The sequence below is a fragment of the Chlorocebus sabaeus genome, chromosome 12 (assembly GCF_047675955.1).
Source record: "Chlorocebus sabaeus isolate Y175 chromosome 12, mChlSab1.0.hap1, whole genome shotgun sequence".
In the NCBI taxonomy this organism is placed as follows: Eukaryota; Metazoa; Chordata; class Mammalia; order Primates; family Cercopithecidae; genus Chlorocebus; species Chlorocebus sabaeus.
In genome coordinates this window covers 6148443-6168032 of record NC_132915.1, presented here as the reverse complement: position 1 = coordinate 6168032, position 19590 = coordinate 6148443, and the positions used below count along the sequence as shown (strand labels likewise).

The following is a 19590-nucleotide window of genomic DNA, read 5'->3' as shown; positions in this document are numbered from 1 at the left end:
AAAGAACTCTGTATACTTTGCATCAAGAAGGTGACACTTACTAGAACTTCAGTGACCATTCCTCTAACAATCTGTGTCAGCATTTAGTAGTGGCTCCTCCCATCACTTTTTGGGGCTGGGATTCTGTCTGAATTTCTTATAAGTGTAATGAATAATAATTCAAATTTATAGTACAAAAGGAAATATAGTACTTTTATAGATGCACCATAAGAAGGACATTGACATAACAATGAGGATAAATTATAATTATTAGACTGATTATTATTTTCCTCTGAAATCATGGCTCCTTACAGCCTTTTTTATTTTTTTGAGACAAAGTCTCGCTCTGTCACCCAGGCTGGAGTGCAGTGGCACGATCTCGGCTCCCTGCAAGCTCTGCCTCCCGGGTTCACACCATTCTCCTGCCTCAGCCTCCTGAGTAGCTGGCACTACAGGTGCTCACCACCATGCCTGGCTAATTTTTTCTATTTTTAGTAGAGACAGGGTTTCACTGTGTTAGCCAGGATGGTCTTGATCTCCTGACCTTACGATCTGCCCGCCTCTGCCTCCCAAAGTGCTGGGATTACAGGCAAGAACCACCGCGCCTGGTCCTCCTTACAGCCTTTTAGCTCTCAGGCTGAACCATGAGGCTTCATGCCCTCGGACGGAAGACCAGTGATGCTTAGAATAAACAGGCCACTGGCCAGTTTAGAATCTTAAAAAGTTTAAAGCAGTCTTAAAATGAGGTATTATCAAGGAGGGAAAGGGATTTTTTTTAAAAAATTCCTTTAGCTCTTTTAACTATGGCAGGACCCAAGCCTGGAGGACTAGATAACAGAGTTTCACCACAGGCCCTGTGTGGGGAGGGCTCAGAGAAGCCAGGCCCCTCCAGTCTTAGAGCGCTAGGCGAGAAAGGAGGGAAATCAGAGCCCACAGAGTTGGATTTTGAGACCCAGGATGAGGGAGCCGTGGTGTGTCTACTGATGAGAACCCAAGCACGGGTAACGGCAGGTGGTCTGGGCATTCCTGAGCTAGGGGCAGCAGAGAGGGCTGACGGCCTGGCAGGAGGCAGCGTAGTTACAGACTTCCTAAACAATGTTACAGAACTGTTAAATGAACTATTAATTTCACTCCTATCAAATAGTGATAAAATATGAGGCATGCTTCTTCCTATTTGTACGTTAACACAGTCAATATCATTTGATTTCCATTACCAATTGGTTATCGTTATTTTATAAAATGGACACTTTTCATTATACCAATATTAAACAAATGTGGGACTTTACAACACACAGAGTTTAGAAGAACATATCCCAGGTGATCTTCGAGTGTAAGATCTCTGACATAATGATCACACGAAATCCAAGGTCGTGATCCCTTTTGTCTGACAGCCACCCTCTAGGAGAGATGCTATCAGAAAAGGTTTCAGGTAAAATCTAGCAAGAAAGAGGAACACAGCCAAGGAGCTGAGCATGGGTTACTCTAGGGTATGTCTTCCTTCTCATCCTCATTACTGTTCTCTGAGTGCCACCACTTTGCCACCTCTCATGTTCCCAGGTTGGAGGCCTCCTTCAAATTATAATGGTGCTTCTAATTGAAAATTTCTGCCACAAACCTTCACAGTTCAGCCAGAAGGACAACCCGGGCCACAATGGTTTGCTTTCATTTGGTATCTCCATTTCAAAAAGAAAAACATGCTATGTATACAAACTATTTCTGCTAACCACAAAAGGGATTTTAAATCATTCTGTAGACTTCTTAGCTCTAAATGACTCTTTTCAGTGATGAATGATGAGACTGTAAAACTGAGTACGACCCTGTTTCAGGACTTTAGAATGAGTTACTCAGTTGATGAAAATCAGCATGTTACAAATCTTCCTATCATTAGATATACTCGTAACTGTTTATATACAGTTGCCATAACGTGGGAAGAAGAATCTCTCAACAATAAATCAATGACTTATTGGTTCAAGCATAGTCCCAAAAGTTCAAAAAGACTAGTCTTTTCCTTCTATCAAAAGACACTGGGTTTTAGCTGATGACAGCCTTGCAAAGCAGGTTTTGTGACAGGTAAATATGGGTAACTGCAGAACTTGCTTCTCTTGATGCTCCTTTGTGCAACGAAGAAACTCTCAACCCAAGGGAGCGGAAGGCAGCAAGCAGGAAAACTACAAGGGCACTCACTTTTCTTCAATTTCTGATGTCCATATCTTCTGTATGTATGATCCATTTCACTAACTGGAGCTGTAGACTTGCATGGAATAAAACAAAAGTACTAAATCCTACACTTCACTGTTAGCACTAAACATGGCAGAGAAGTGACCATGGAGGAATGCCTCCGCACACCTCACAGCCCTCAGCACTTTCTTGCACTTGCTGATCTGGTGTCTGGCTCCCTCACCAGAACCTCAGGGATGGGAGGCCTCATTACCTCCGTCATCACAGAGCTCAGACTGTAGTTAGGTCTGGGGGGGTCAGCCCTGGGCAGCCTCGGTGCCTTCCTCTGTCGAATAGGGGGGACAGTCCTACCTTCCTCAAGGGTGAGCAGGAGGACTACAAGAGTTAATGCTCATAAAACACTCAGAACACTGCCTGGCATGGAACAAGCAATACACTATTTAAGAGTTTGTTTAATTACATTAATATTGTAGAATAAAAGAAAAGGTTTTATTTTAAAAGTAAAAACCTGGTCACACTTTAGGCAATCTTCTAATTAAGTTATCTGAATTCTGAATTGTTGAGACTATCTTCTAATAAGAGCCACTTGGTTCAGCTTCTCACTTACAAAGAGGAGAGATTATGACCTTCCTGGTTGTTCTCCAGAGAAAATACCACAAAATAGCTGACTTTAGGACAGTTTAAAAACAAACTACATTTTCTCTTAAGGCCTTCATATTTTTGCATACATACTGTCCTTAAAAAAAAAAAACCCTAGAGGCCAGGTGTGGCGGCTCACACCTGTAATCCCACCACTTTGGGAGGCCGAGGCAGGCACATCACCTGAGGTCAGGAGTTTGAGACCAGCCTGACAAACATGGAGAAACCCCCTCTCTACTTAAAAAAAAAAAAAAAAAAAAATTAGCTGGGCGTGGTGGCGCATGCCTGTAATTCCAGCTACCCAGGAGGATGAGGCAGGAGAATCGCCTGAACCTGGGGAAGGAGGTTGCAGTGAGCCAAGATCACGCCACTGCACTCCAGCCTAGGCAACAAGAGTGAAACTCCGTCTCAACAACAACAACAACACACACACACACACCCCCCCCCCAAGATATGCACAATTTTTCTTCTTAAGAGTATAAATGATAGCCCTTAGGTAGTCACTGGAACACACAGGGCCGAATGTCTTTCATGTTCATGTTTTCACATGCAGTACCTTATGTGATCCGTAGCAAAGTGTTCTAAAGCCATGCAAGCAATGATTGTTCCCGCTCACACCTGAGAAAACCATGATTCCCACGACTGGTAAGAAGAAGTGGCAGATCTAGGAATTTTATGACCAAATTGTAAGGTCCCCTGAGAGCAGGCTGTGCCATGGTCAAGTCATCGTGACCCCTGTGACCCACACATATACATCCAGAAGGTCTCCTGCAGCCAGAAAGTCTGGGACAACAAGAAAACCACGAAAGAAGAAAAACGGCTTGTACCTGTCTTAGCTGATGAGCCAACCTTGTGGCATTCTACCATTGTAACAGGCTCTACCCTATGTGATCAATCAACCTCGTGATAATGTACCTTGTGACATTCTTCCCCTACCCGCAAAAACTGGCCCCTAACTGTAACTTTCCACTGCCTACCCCTAATCTATAAAACCATCTCCAATCTCACCACCCTCTGCTGACTCCCTTTTCGGACTCAGCTCACTCGCATGCGGGTGAATAAACAGCCTTGTTGCTCACACTTAGCCTGTTCAGGTTCTCTTCAATTAGGCACGCGCGTAACACAAATGTACTCCTACTGAAAAAGGTAGTCATGGATCAGTTGACTGTTCTAAAACAAAGAAGGCAAATATTTTTATAAACTACTGAAATGAACAACTTTTACTCTAGACTGGCTCCAGAACACAATTAAATGCTATTATCTCTCATAATGAAACCTCGCCACCCAATTGTTTTTTGACCTAGTTTAAGACAATGAATCATTACATATGCAAAACAGACCCCAGGGAACCAGGGATAAATCACATGTGAATAAGACCTAAATGTACTAAAAACAAAGAAAGAAACAAACAAAAAGTTTACCAACAGACACTATCCTAAGTACAATGGGATCCCACTGGCCTTAGAGGAAAGGAAGGTTCCACGACTCAATGAAACCACTTGCTGAGTTCTAAAATACACATCAGTGGGTGGGAAGAAACCTAGTTCACATGGTCCTAAGGCAACTGTTCTAATAACTTGCTGAGTTCTACCCGCCTGGCCTGAGGAGGTAGGGGAATGTTTAGCCTTAAAAAACTAGATGAATCTTAATCCAGTCATTGCTCCATTACTTTTTCTGAATTAATCATTTAACAGATATGTTACCGTGAAATAGTAAACAAGAGAGAATGTTTAATAAGGAAATTGACTCTTAAAAGTGATTCACATTCACTATTTCATGAGTTGGGAAGAAAGCTACAAGGGGTGTGCTTTGAAACTAGCTGCGATACGTTGGAGGGTGGGAAAGACAATATTAAAAGCAATCATGTGGGAGTCCGGGGAAAGCTATCCTACACTTCAAATTAAACTCTTCAAGAATACATAAGCAACTGTAAACGAGAGAAACAGGGCTTCATGTCTGCGTTATTGCTCGGTGCAAAAGGCAAACATCCCCGACATATTTAGAATAATTTAAATGTATACGGTATTTTAGACATACAATTTAGCCTTAGATGACTTCATGTAGCTTCTCCAATTGTAACTAATGCTAAAATTTCAAAGTATTTTAATACAACTGTAATAATTCAAGTTATTACTTCCAGAATAAGAAAAGACACAGAAAAAAATCCTGTCAGAAAATTTAAAAAGTACAAATATGGGCAATACATATATTTAAAGAAAGGAAAAACGATGACAAGTAAACATGGGCGACTGTTACGAATGAATAAAACCATGTTTATCTGAAGGACAATGCACTCAGAAAACATTACACATTACTTTAAGTTGTAGATTTGGTGTCTTGTTTGAAAACAGTCCCACTGCAAATTATCTTGCAACCTTTGTCCAGAAGCCACAGTCTGTCTGAACCTGCACCTATAGCTTTAGGATAAGGATGATTCCTACCCTAAAGTGATCAATAAAGTGGCTTACAGAAGATCTGATCTATGCTTGTGCGTTCATTGCCTCTGACTGCCCAGTTAGACATCTGAAGGATCAAACCTAGTTTAAATTTAAAACACACTCACTTCAACAGCAAGGTACAGAAAAATGTGTACGGTATACTAGCATTTTTCTAACAATGGAGGAAAAAAAGAAATACGTGGAAGTGGTTCACATATGCTGATAAAAGGTCTCTGGAAGAATTAACAAGAAACTATTGACAGTAGCTTGTCTTTAGGTGGTAGGATGGCAGTGAGGAAAATAGGACCTGAGGTTAGGAGATTACTCATGTCTATCTTTGTACACTTTTTGAAGTTTCTATCATGTATTGAATTACCCAATCAAGAAAATTAATTAAAAAACCATTAATCTAAAAATCCCATGTTTGGAAACATCTAGCATGCTATTATGCAGGTGATTCAAAGGGAAAGGTGACTAGGATATTTTAACAATATATTTCACAGCTTTCAGAAAACTTGCCTTGAAGATTTGAAACTTTCACAGTTGGACTTGTCAATAAATCTCTCATTTGTCCAGATCAAGACTCAAGTGGGGCCAAGGTTACACAAGCCAATAAAATCCACTAGAAAGAGAGGCTTTACCTCAGCAAGCAGTCACAGAAAGCCTTCATCAGATTACAACTGACAATCCCATAAAATGTGACTTTTCTAGTTTTCTAATACCTGCCAAGAAAATAATTCCCTACCAATTAAAAACCAAGCAAAAACCCTGTTTGCATTAGACTGGAGGAACGTGGTAGGCTCTGATACGAGCTCATTTCTTCAAACTTGCCATCAAGAATGGAAGTCAGGATACTTGGCTTATATTATTATTATTATTATTATTATTATTATTATTATTATTTTTGAGATGGTCTCGCTCTGTCATCCAGGCTGAATTGCAGTGGTATGAACACAGCTCATTACAGCCTCAACCTCCTGGGATCAAGGGATCCTCCTGCATCAGCCTCCCGTGTAGCTCGGACTACAGGTGCACACTAGTGCCCAGTTTATTTTTATTTTTTGTAAACACAGGGTCTCGCTACATTGCCCAGGCTAGTCTCAAATGCCTAGGCTCAAGCAATCCTCCCTTCTCGGCCTCCCAAAGTGTTAGGATTACAGGCGTGAGCCACTAAACCTGGCCAGTTTCTAATTTTAGGGTTAGAACTAAACATTTTAAAGATCACGTTCAGCTGTAGGATTCCTGGACACTAATTCTCCTCATCTGTTTCCAAGACAAATAATGTAATCACCAAACTAGCTTAGGGATAACGTAGGGTGCTCCCTTACGTAAAAAAAATCACAAAAGTAAAAAACTTAACTGTTAAAGTAAAAAACTACAAAAAGATCCAGAAATGGAAATAAGAATAGAAGATGGAAGATATTTCCCTTGCTCTGCTTTCCCCACACTGTGACAATTTTTTATAAGCCAAAATGTTATTTCCAGCAAAAAATTCACCTGAACAATTTTATTTATTTATTTACTTATTTAGAGACAGAGTCTCGCTCTGTTGCCCAGGCTGGAGTGCACTGGCGTGATCTCGGCTCACTGCAACCTCTGCCTCCCAGGTTAAAGCGATTCTCCCACCTCAGCCTCCCAAGTAGCTGGAATTACAGGTACCCACCACCATGCCCGGCTAATTTTTGTATTTTTAGTAGAGACAAGGTTTCAGCCAGGCCGGTTTTGAACTCCTGACCTCAGGTGATCCGCCCGCCTAAGTCTTCCAAAGCGCTGGGATTACAGGCATGAGCCACTATGCGTGGCCTGAACAATTATTTAATAACATTTTCAGGAGCAAAGAATATACACTTAATAAAAACAACCATAAAATGCCAGAGTCTTTTTTGATGACTCCCAGGGAATTCACTGTATTTGAAATCATACACTCATCAAATATTTAGTTGGCCTGTTTCTGGATTATCCATACACAAGGAAATCAATGATCCTTCATCTTCATTCTAGAAAGAAAAAAAACTACACTTTATCCCCCCTCCCTCCACCCCAGGCAATCTGCTCTCCACTTTCTTCCTAGAGCTGTTTCTCAGCCCCCTGCATGGCTAGTCAGGGCAGGGGTTCCGCTCTCATCAATGGACTGTGGGCAGAAGCATGAGGCCATCTCCCCTGCATAAAGAGTCCTGCTGCTCCGCCCTCGTTTCCCCACACTGCAATCCCCACACATCTGCCCTCGTTTCCCTACACTGCAATCCCCACACATGCACACGAAGATCAGCCCACCATGCCCGGCTAATTTTATTATTTTTTCTAGAGACAGGGTCTCCCTATATTGCCCATGCTGGTCTCAAATTCCTGGGCTCAAACAATCCTCCCACCTCAGCCTCTCCAAAGTGCTGGGATTACAGGTGTGAACCACCTTGCCTGGCCTAAAATCGAATCTTAACTATTGAAAGTAGTAGTCTGAAAGAGAACACAACAAAACTTACCAAACGTGCCATAAAACCCTCTGGGTCCACAAGTCCCCACGCCGTACTTCTTTAGAGACGCTAAAGCTGCTGCCTTTATTGAAGTAAAATAATTATACTTTAATAATTTATCTTGAAGAGTTCAAAACGAACATTTCCTATTTTTTAACCCACAGAGCTCCTTCCACCCTCCTCTACTTTTCTTCCTTTCTTAGAACTACGACGACTCTAACAGAATATAAAGACAGATGTAAAGACTGAGGATATGACTTAAAACATGGAAAAGTTATACTAGCCTGATTCTCAAAACCTGGTTAACTTTTCTGCATTTGTGGGCCAAGTCTCTCCTGGAAAATGCCTGTTAACCCACAATCCCAATAGGAGAGAGAGCAATTTCCTAGACCCTTCTCCAGCTATTCTCCAGGTCTGGCCTGTTCAGTTCTGTGGCTGTTGCCCAACACTGAGCCACATAAGACACTCTTGCCTCTCTCTGTCTAGGTCCAGCTCACAACTCTTGTCAGACAAAAAGCAATGGGAAAAACTTGCATAGCCCTTTCCAATACTCTGATTTTTTTTTTTTTTTTTTTTTTTTGGAGACAGAGTCTTGCTCTGTTGTCCAGGCTGGAGTGCAGCGGCACCATCTCAGCTCACTGCAACCTCCACCTCCTGGGTTCAAGAAATTCTCCCACCTCAGCCTCCCGAGTAGCTGGGACTACAGGCATGTGCCACCATGCCTGACTAATTTTTGTATGTTTTGGTAGAGATGGGGTTTCACCATGTTGGCCAGGCTGGTATTAAACTCCTGATCTCAAGTGATCCACCGCACCCAGCCTGCATTTGTCTTTTATGTCCAGTTTCTTAAATCAGTAATGTTATCTGTCCACTTCAGCATTATGTGCTACTCACCTTAACCCTAGGGTTATCCAACAATCCAAGAAAATTAAATGAGGCGAAATTTATACATTCTTTTCCATTCACCACAATTTTGTGGCTTGGAGGGCTAGGGAAGAGATAAAGAGAGGTACACGTCAATTATACATTCATGTTACATGTTATTATATTACCTTGGTGGCAGGCACAACAACAAAGTGTTGTCATCCTACCCTATTTGCATACTGGTCTTTGATTTCTTGTTTTTAAGAAGTAGTATTAGAGCATGGTACATTAACAATAAGGTATTTTTCCATTAATTTTATTTTTAATAAACTACCTGTACTACTAAAATAAAAAAAGAAAAATAAGCTAGAATTCCAAGATGAATGAGTGGCAAATCTTAAATGCTTTGGTTTTAAAACTCGCTTAAGAATGAAGTTGCCAAATAAGTATCTCAGAAAAATCTGGAATAAGCCAAACAGGAAGAAAATATAAAATAAGATCAAAGGCAAGAATAGGCAGAATGAGTTATGATCTCATATAGTTAAGTGGCTTAAAAAGAAATGGTATCTATAGGAAGCCACTAAAGAGTAAGTGGGATATGTTCCCAATGTCTAAAGTTAACGCTGGAATGCTACTGAAGAGGAATCCCCACACTCCTGGGGAGTGGGGAGAATGTGGGTGGCAGCTACACTGGAGCCGGATATGAGCCCGGCTGGGACAGGAGAATGGGCTCCTGAGGATACTTCTGTTAAGCCCTCTACAGATCTATATTCCAGCCATGAGCCATGCTTCAAAATCATAGGCTCAAATTATGGGTTGCAAACTGTTAAAGGGCTGTGAGACCAAGTTAGTTGGTCACAATCAGCCTATTTTAACCAGAGGAAACAGTAAAACGAAATAGAATGGAAAAGAAAATACCAGAACCATGGCACAGGGTGAGTGATGGGACTATGTATCTGTACTGGTCCACGTACTGGGTTGCTCGATAAAACGCACTGTAGCCAGAAAAATGGAGAAACACTATTCTCATCGATACCTTTTAACAGCAGTGGTCATCCTTGAGAAAACACAGATGCTGGGAAACCAGGAAAAGGAAAGAATGACAACGTGAAGTAAATTCATGAAAGCTAACTCACTCATAAAACAGGCAAGAAGACTCAGTGAAAACAACAGGGGTTGTAGAGTCTGTCAGACAGGCCCCCTCTGTATTACGACTACTGATGACTTCAGAAGCTTAGGGACATCACTGACCTCTGGGATTCTCGGTTTCTTCATCATTAAAGTAGGGGGAGAGCCTACCTCTCAGGGAAACTGCTATTATGGAAGTGCCTGGCTCGTAAGAGGTACTCTCCAAATATTTTCTTCCTTCTTCCCTAAGGCTTCAAGGGCTTCTCTTTCAAATCCAGTGCCACTCACTTCCTCAACTGTGATTCTGATTTTATCATGTTATTTAGGTTCCTACTTCTCAGGGTTTCCTTAAGTTTCCTAAGTCCTCCCTGATTCCACAGTCAGAAATTGGCAGTCACAAAAAGATTTTAAAAAACAAACAAACAAACAGCTAGGTAGACCACCCGTGTACCAAAGGTGCTGCAAACACTGAGACCATTCTACAAAAACTATAATACACAGAAAACAAATGATTAAGAACAAGTACATCCAAACCCCTCACCACGGCTCAAAAGCTATCAGGAGGCAGCATGATGTGATGCAGGGATGCTACTGCTGTCCAGCAGTTGGAGTAGGGAAGGAACAAAGTTTCCAGTGAGAAATGGAAGTCTCAGACCTGTGCCCCATGCAGGCTAGCAGGAACAGGTCATAACGGGCACCTGATACAGGAATCCTGGAACCTAAAATCTTACAGGGTACACTGCAGAATCAGGTCAAACCAACCAGAAAGACATCTCCACAATCAAGACCCGAGAGGACTCAAGAGAGAAAACAACTTTCCCAATCAAAAACCACAACCCACCATGAGTGACAGTCAACACACAAGACATGCAGAAGGGCTGCCGCCCAAGAACGCGAGATGCTGGACATAGAAAGTGCTGAGGACCAAGAGCATAAATACAAGGAAAGGTTAAAAAGCTACTAAGAAAACGACAGGCTGGGTTGGGGGCAGTGGCTCACGCCTGTAATCCCAGCACTTTGGGAGGCCGAGGTGGGCAGATTACCTGAGGTCAGGAGTTCAAGACCAGCCTGACCAACATGGTGAAACCTCATCTCCACTAATAATACAAAAAAATTAGCTAGGCATGGTGGCGCACGCCTGTAATGCCAGCTACTCAGAAGGCTAAAGCAGGAGAATCACTTGAACCCAGGAGGCCGAGGTTGCAGTAAGTCAAGATTGCGCCATTGCACTCCAGCCTGGGCAACAAGAATGAAATTCCATCGCAAAAAACAAAACAAAACAAAACAACAACAACAACAACAACAAAAAACAAAACAGGACAGTTTAACTTGCTAAATAGTCAAATATAACTCCCGGAAATAAAATCTAAGAGTCAATAAAATCAGAAATCCAAAAGATAGGTTAAATACCCCATCAGACACAGCAGAAAAACGAAAGACAGAGCTGAGATTACCAACAGGTGCAAAAATATGAAAGAGTACATACTGAACATGCGGGATATGAAGGTTAAAAGTATACTGAACATTAGTTCTACCGGGAAAAACTGGAGGAAAAAAGTGAGAGACGATGTTTGAACAGATAACAGTTTAAAAAGTCCCAGAATTCACGGGAGACAGATCCACAGACTGAAGTAGAAAATGAATCCCAAGTAGGATAAATATGAATAAATCACAACAAGACACATGACAGTGAAACTGTAGAATTTTACACAGAAAAAGAACTGTGAAAGCCACTAGAAAAAACAGAAGATGAACAACAATTAGACTGACACAGTCTCTTCAGAGGCCAGGCCATGATGAAGAAATCCTCCAAGGGCCGCAGGGCAAATAATGATCCACTTAGAACTTGTTATCCACTAACTGTCATCCAAGGAGATAAAATAAAAACATTTCTCATTAAGAGATACAGATTACCTTCTCTGAATCTCCACATAACAATCTAATAGAGAATATATTTTAGAAAAAGGAATTTTAAGCCCGAAGAAGCTACACAGATAAAGAAATAAATACCTAAAGATTGGCAATAAGAAACTGGTAAATAGGTAAAGAAGGTGATTCTCCTATAATAATCCTGGAGGATATAAAATAAGTGGAAGTCAAATATCAGACCAGGACATCAAGAAAGGGGGAGTGGGGATGGGGAACAACTGAAGTAGAAGGAGTCTAGTAAGTCCCTGTACTGCTCAGTAAGGAGAGAGGAAGATTAATTAACATTTGGGGCAAGGTGGCTCATGCCTGCAAACCCGGCACTTTGGGAGGCCAAAGTGGGAGGGGGATCATTTGAGGTCAGCAGTCCGAGACCAGTCTCGCCAACATGGTGAAACCCTGTCTCTACTAAAAATACAAACAATATTAGCTGGGCGTGGTGGTGCATGCATGTAATCCCCGCTACTCCAGAGGTGGAGGCAGGAGAATCCCCTGAATCCAGGAGAGAGACGCTTAGGTGAGCCAAGACGGTGCCACTGCATTCCAGCCTGGGCAACAGACTGAGACTCTGTCTCAAAAAACAAAAAAAACTGGACAGGAATTACTTATGTGAAGCATGAGGAGAAGAAAAGAATAAAGGAAGTCTAATCAAGAAAACCTGATCAAGCAGACTAAAGGCAAGGGAAAAAGAAAAAAAAAAAAAAATGAAATGAAATAATTAAGGCCACTGCCCTGGAACAAAAGACCACGTCTGTCAGCTGCTCCTGCAACTAGGTATGGCCAGCGTTGAGGTCACCAAGCTGACAGGGCCAGAAGGAGCCTCTTTTCTGCCTATCTGCCCGTCATCTTCCCTTAAGGTGACGACGAATGGAAGACACACACCTCAAGGGCAGAGCACCAGGATGGTAGCCTGGGTCCCTGATCATCTATGGCGCTAGCTACGTCGCTCCACACTTGTGAGGGCAAATAAACTTGTACTTTGCCGGAGCCACCTAAGTTTGGGTTTCCCATTATATGCAGTTGTACCCACTGCTAATTAGTTACAACTTCAACCAGAATGATCTCTAACAATGCTACCTTTAGGTGTTTTGAAGAAATCAGTTGTTGTTTTTTTTTTAAAGAGAGAGAAAATAATTTGACACAGATATTGTACTTATTTCCCACACATAATACATGTTCTTGGGAGAGGGACTTCACAGTGAAACACTATACAACCAAGTAAGCAAGGCTTTTTAAAGACCACAACAAAAAGCAACCCTGAAAGGGGTCAAGCGTAGAATCACAAATACCGAATGAGCGTTGGGTAACCTTTTGAGGGACAGCAGCATACACAGATTCAAAAAGATAGGCATCCAGGTATTCAGACAGAAGTGAAAATGACAGACTTTAAACATACATTTTTCAATGCTTCTAATGGTATCGCAGATGCCTAGGAAGAATTAGAATAAAACTGCTGCATGGGGCAAAGGAGGCAGCAGTATTTTTGGATATATTATTTGCACAATGACATTTTAAATATATATGTGCAATTAAATTAATACATCAAATAACATTATTTTTGGCTATTTCTCCTTTAAGTTTACATATCAAATGGGCCAACAAACTGTTTTAAACATCATTGGGAAAATTGTGAATCACCTCATATTTCAGCAGAAATAGTGTTTCCTACACAAATGAGTAATCAAAATAAATGTAAAGAGATTAAACTCCTCAGTTAAAAAATGATACTAGGATTAAAATCCAATTATGTACAAAAGAACTACACACAATGACACAGTAAAACTGAAAATGGAGTCCTATTAATCACATAATAACTAAATGAAAGCTGGTGTAGCTACATTGCTATCAGACAAATGGACTCTAAGGTAAAACATAAGTTTTGTTAGAGATAAGGGACACTAAAAAAGATGTAGAAATGCTGAGCCCACATATATCTAATAACATACCTTCGAACTAAACAAGTTAAAAACAAAACAGAGACAGAGAATGAATCCACATGGGGGGTAATACTGATCTTCACTGTCTCTTTCTTTCTCATTCACTTACATACCAGACAGAAAATTGCTAAGACTGTCAACTATTTGAATAATAACTAAAATGCTTGATGTAATGGACACAAGACACCTTGAATAAAAGGAATATATAATATAAATTTTTGTGATAAAGCCGTGGAACATTTGCAAAATTTACAATGAAGATATAAAGCAAGTCTCAACAAGAGCAGCAGAATCATTCAGGAAAGCTATCATCCAGAACATGTTTTTTAATCACATAGCAATAAATTATAAATTACTGAAAAGACGAAAACTCAAGGAAAACATTATGCTTTAGTCAAAGAAAAAAAAAACACAATAAAAATTAGAAAATATTTAGGTCTGGGCCGGGCACGGTGGCTCACGCCTGTAATCTCAGCACTTTGGAAGGCCGAGGCAGGCAGATTACCTGAGGTCAGAAGTTCGAGACCAGCCTGACCAACACAGAGAAACCCTATCTCTACTAAAATACAAAAGAATCAGCCAGGCATGGTGGCGCATCCCTACAATCCCAGCTACTCGGGAGGCTGAGGCAGAAGAATCACTTGAACCTGGGAGGCGGAGGATGCGGTGAGCCGAGATCGCGCCATTGCACTCCAGCCTGGGCAACAAGAGTGAAACTCCATCTCAAAAATATAAATAAATAAATAAATAAATCAAATATTTAGGTCTGAATAACACACATTAAAATACAGCCTACAGGCTGGGTGCAGTGACTCGTGCCTGTAATACCAGCACTTTGGGAGGCTAAGGTGTGTGGATCACCTGAGGTCAGGAGATTGAGACCATCCTGGCCAACATGGTGAAACCCCATCTCTATTTAAAGAAAAAAAAAAAAATTAGCTGGGCGTGGTGGTGCGCGCCTGTAGTTCCAGCTACTGGGGAAGTTGAGGCAGGAGAATGGCTTGAACCCGGGAGGCGGAGGTTGCAGTGAGTCGAGATCGCACCACTGCACTCCAGCCTGGGCGACAGAGCGAGACTCCATTCCCCCCGCCCCCCAAAAAAAGTATAGCCTACAGCTGGAATAGTACTTAGAAAGGAATTTATAGGCTTAAACACAGAAAAGTTCATTATCCCTCATACACAATTTTGAAAGTTTGCAGCAAGTTCATTAAGTAGCAAAACCTGTCCTAAACATACATGAAACTCTTTACTGATTTTATTTATTCAATGGAATGGAACTATTCTGGGGGTGCTGCCCTAGACTGCATGAGAGTGGTTCTGTAATAAGGAATATGTACTTTATTATCTTTCAAAACCTTTTTTAAGCCTGAATTCTGAATTACACTCAGGGTCTTTTGTAAAGAGAATGTGAATCAGTACTAGAAAAGATCAAAAATGTAAATTAAGTGTTCAGCTAAGTTAGAAAAAGAACAGAGTACATCTAAGAGATATATGAATAGAAGTTAAATAACAAGAATTTCAGAAAATACAACATAATAAAGAAAAGTCATGCAATGATCTTAGAGGCAGAAGTGACATTTGATGAAGTTTAATATCTATTTATAAAACTTCGGGGGGAATGGTCTCGAACTGATTAGACTATAATACCTAAAATCTACAGATATTAACTGGTAAACAAGAGAGGCTTACTTTTACGAACATGAACAAAACAAAGATGCTTGGTATCTTTTCACTATTCAGCATATTACTAAAGACCATACCAGTAAAATTGTAAGTCCAAAAATGTGAATAAACAAGTGTGCCCACACACACACACACGTCTGAGAAGAGTCACATTGTTATCAGCAGATGATATGATCACCTTACATAAAAAACTCAACGAAATCAACAAACCATTGGAATTAATAGTAATAAAGGCAACAAAATAGAAAGTATTTACAGTATCAAGAAAAATATAAAGACAGTAATAAATGATAAGATATAATGGCTCAACATTTTAAAGATATTACATTTTACCAAAATAAACTACAAACTCAATGCAATCACAATTAAAATTCCACCAGAATTTCTAACAGAACTCTATAAACTTCAATAATTACACAGAAGGATACAAGTTCAGGAATGACTAACTGAATTTAGAAACAGGGAGGTGCTTTACCAGAAGGAAGCAAATATTACAGACCCCTGTTAACAACAGGTTTGGTACTGCAGCAGGTAGGCAGAGACCAATGAAAGAATCTAGAACTCAAGAGAGCTGTGTACATATGAATACCTGGAAAATGACAGCAGGTACCCCACAAACCACTAGGTTTCACACAAATTTTTCTCTATGGATAAAGTTGAACAGCCTGGTACAAAGTGAATTCCAGATATATTAAAAACCTAAAAGGTATTTTAGAAAAGATAACAAAAAGTAGAAGAATGTCTTTGGGACCTCAGGGTAAGAGGGTAGGATATGATTTCTTAACCAAGTCTCCAAGAACACAAACCAAGCCAAGATGGATGCATTTGACTAAGTCAAAATTAAGAAATTTGGTTCAGCGAAAGATACCAAAGATAAAGTTAACAGACGGATGATAGAGAAGAGATTTATTGTATTTCACTGAATCTAAGATGTCATCAATTGCATTTTATCCATCACTAAGGAAGAGAAACAGTGTCAATTAAAACACATTGATATTTTCTTGTCATGTACAGCTTTTTAGTTTATGCTTAATGAAAAGGTCTATTATACATTCTTAGATACAGATTTTTGTTACACTACATTTGTACTTATGAAAAGGAAAATAGAAGCAAGACAAATCAGTCGAGACATTCCTAAAACCTCTTTAGCTGAGTTCTGTCCCTCTCCTCTAAGTCACTGATACCACAAGATTTCATACCATGGTCTCCTTCTTGCTCTTGGCAGTATCTTGGCATTTTTTACCAGCATGCTCCACTATCATTTCTGAGATTATCTGACATGTTAACTGTCACCTATTCTCAAGTTCTGATGCTGCAACTTTCCTATTGAACCAACCTCACAGTTTTATCGTCCTTCCAATTAAATCACGTTTCTAGAAAGTGAGCTGATACCACCCAAAGGCAACAGGAAGTCTGACAAAGAGATCTTCAAAGCCTTTCGTCATCCTAGCCTCTGTGAGCCTCTGCTCTGCAGATCTGGCCATTTCTCCGGCCATCAGCTGCCTCACTGACCAGCAGGGCACGCACCTCAGCTGGAGTGCTGACATCAAGCTCACCACCACCAAGTTCACTGGTGTATAGGCAATGAGAACCATGTCACAAACTACCTTCCTGGCTGACAATGACTCACCAGTGACTCTCAGCAGCTTTAAGATTCATCCCCACTTCAGGGATCTTAAACTAGGGAAAAACAGTATGTGTCTTAGAATCAATGTAATAGAGTACTAAGTCAAAAACTGACTAAGGATTCAAATCTACAAGGTATATAGAACTTTTGCTAATCAAAAGACAGACTGGGAATCCAGTGGAAAAATAGGTAAAAGATATGAAGACACATTCAAAGAAGCAGAAAACTCCAACAGCTAAAAAGTAGATGAAATGATGCTCAAAGGCTCAAATAGCAAGAGAAATCCAAAGCAAACAGTATTGCTAAACAGAGATGTAGGGAAAACTTGAATTCCTGTATACTATCTCAGGGGACCACAGACGACACAGGAAAGTCCTAAGGGAAAATCAGGCAGGCATGTATCAGTATTCTATTCCTGGCTCTATACCCCCAGAGAAATTCAAGGGAATATTAGGTTCATGAGGGAATATTATTCAGAGGATTCTTTGCAGCAGTGGGAAATGGGGGCAGTTTAGGTGTCTATCATGAGGAAAACGGAGAAGTGAAATTTGGTGGCTGTACACAACAGAAGAACATGTGACAGTCAAAAGAAATGAACAAGAAATACATGCAGCAACCCCACCTCTCTTTACTGACCCTGCTTTGATATTTCTTCATCTCATTTAATATTAGCTAACACTAAAAACCACCTCACCCCTTGATCTCTCCTGAAAGCACACTCGGAAAGCAAATGCAAAATGCATACAAAGTTTAAAGGTCTAAACCTACCCAGACCAGAACAAGGAGAAGAGCTGACAAAATGTTGGAAACCGGAAAGCAAATGGACAAGTTGTATTTGATAACTCAAAGAGATCAAAGAGAAAGACAAGCCTGGGCCAGCAGGGAAAAGCCAAGCAGCAATGCCTGAAACATGCTCCCAAACTGGGGTACCAGCTTCCTCTAACCATGGGAAAATGGGAAAGGCTGACAACAGGAGGACTGGTTGGGTGCCTAGACAACAGGCAGTCACTCCCCTCCACCTTGAAGAAATGCTCTCTGGAAAGGCTGTGTATAAACTGGAAGTCCTTAAGAGAAAGAATGAGTGAAGGCAGGGGTGCCACTCTGAAGACAAAAATTAGTGTAAGTTACATAATGAATGGTAAGACCCTGGGCCTCTTGCCTTCAACTCAGCTCCCAAATGGTGGAAAGCAGCTTTTTACCTGCAAAGTAACAGACTAGAGGACTCCTCTCCTGGGAAACACAAAGCCAAGAGAATAAAAACTACAAATACTAAGTTTGGGGGTCCCCTCAAATAAACGAGCAGGTCCCTGTCTGATTATCCTAGTGCAAGCCCCTCAGTCAAAAAGCCCACCCCATCCTCACCCCTCTAAAACACAAACGGTAACTAAATGTAGTGATTGATATGTTAATTAATTTGATTGTGATCACTATTTCACAATGTGTGTGTGTGTGTGTGTGTGTTTGTGTGTGTATACATAAAAATATAAAATCATATTATACACCTTGAATATATACAATTTTTATTTGGCAATTATGCCTCAGTAAAACTGAAGAAAATTAACAGGGCTCTCAATGACCGTTTTAGTGTGTCATTCTTGAAAATAGATAGATCATCCTTAGATTTATGGTCAACTGATTTTCAACAAGACAACTCAGAAGGGAAATAGTCTTTTCAACAAATGGTGCTAGGACGACTTGACATCCACCTGCAAAAAAGATAAAGATAGGCCTCTACCTCACACCATATACAAAAATTAACTTGAATTACACACTAAATGTTAAGGGCAAAAACTATAAACGGTTAGAAGACAGCAAAGAGTAAATCTTCATAACCTTAGATTAAGCCAAAGTTTTTACAGATGACAAAAAAACACAAGCAACAAAAGGAAAAATAGGTTAGACTTCATTAAAATAAACTTTTGAATTTCAAAGATCACTATCAAAGAAGTAAAATAAAATCCCACAGAATGAAAAAAAAATCTGCAAATCATATATCTGACAAGGGACAAGGATTCAAAATATATAAAGAACTTTCACAGTTTTAATGACAGAAAGAACCCCCAACTGAAAACAGCCAAGTCATTAAAAAGTGGACTTTTCTCCAAAGAAAACATACAAATGGCCAATAAGCCGATGAAAAGATGCTCAACATCATTAGTTATCTGGGAAATGCAAATTAAAACCACAAGATCCCACTTCCCACCTACTAGGATGGCTACAATAAAATAGAAAATAATAAGCACTCCTGAGGATGTGAAGATACTATGAACCTCATATGTAGCTAGTGGGAATACAAAATGATGCAACCACTTTGGAAAACAGTTTGGGGATTCCTCAAAATGTTAAACACAGAGTTATCATATGACCCAGCAATCCTACTCCTAGATATATATCTAAGAAAAATTAAAACATTATGCCCACGCAAAAATGTGTACACATTATTTCATAGCAGTTTTATTCATACATATTTTATTTTTTCATATACTCTTACGAGGGAAAAAACCCAATTGTGCTTCAACTGATTAATGTATAAACAAAATGTGTATATTCATAAACTGAAATATTATTTCATGATAAAATGAAGTATGGATACATGCTACAATGTGGATAAGTCCTGAAAACATTACGTTAAATGAAAGAACCCAGAAACTAAGGCTAAGTATTGTTTATTCCTTTTAATGTGAAATGTCCCGAATAGGCAAGTCCATAAAGAAAGTAGA

At 40.2% G+C, this 19590-nt stretch overlaps 1 protein-coding gene across 1 annotated transcript in view; it reads right to left on the bottom strand.

Moving 5' to 3' along the window:
- The window catches only part of SPTLC1 (serine palmitoyltransferase long chain base subunit 1), a 75049-nt gene that overhangs the window by 37984 nt on the left and 17475 nt on the right, over window positions 1-19590 (bottom strand). Inside the window, exons 4-5 of the mRNA XM_007969734.3 lie at window positions 8600-8693; window positions 7715-7787 (exon numbers count right to left, since the gene is read on the bottom strand). Coding sequence (XP_007967925.1) covers window positions 7715-7787; window positions 8600-8693 — 167 coding nt within the window. The remainder of the gene's footprint in view (window positions 1-7714; window positions 7788-8599; window positions 8694-19590) is intronic.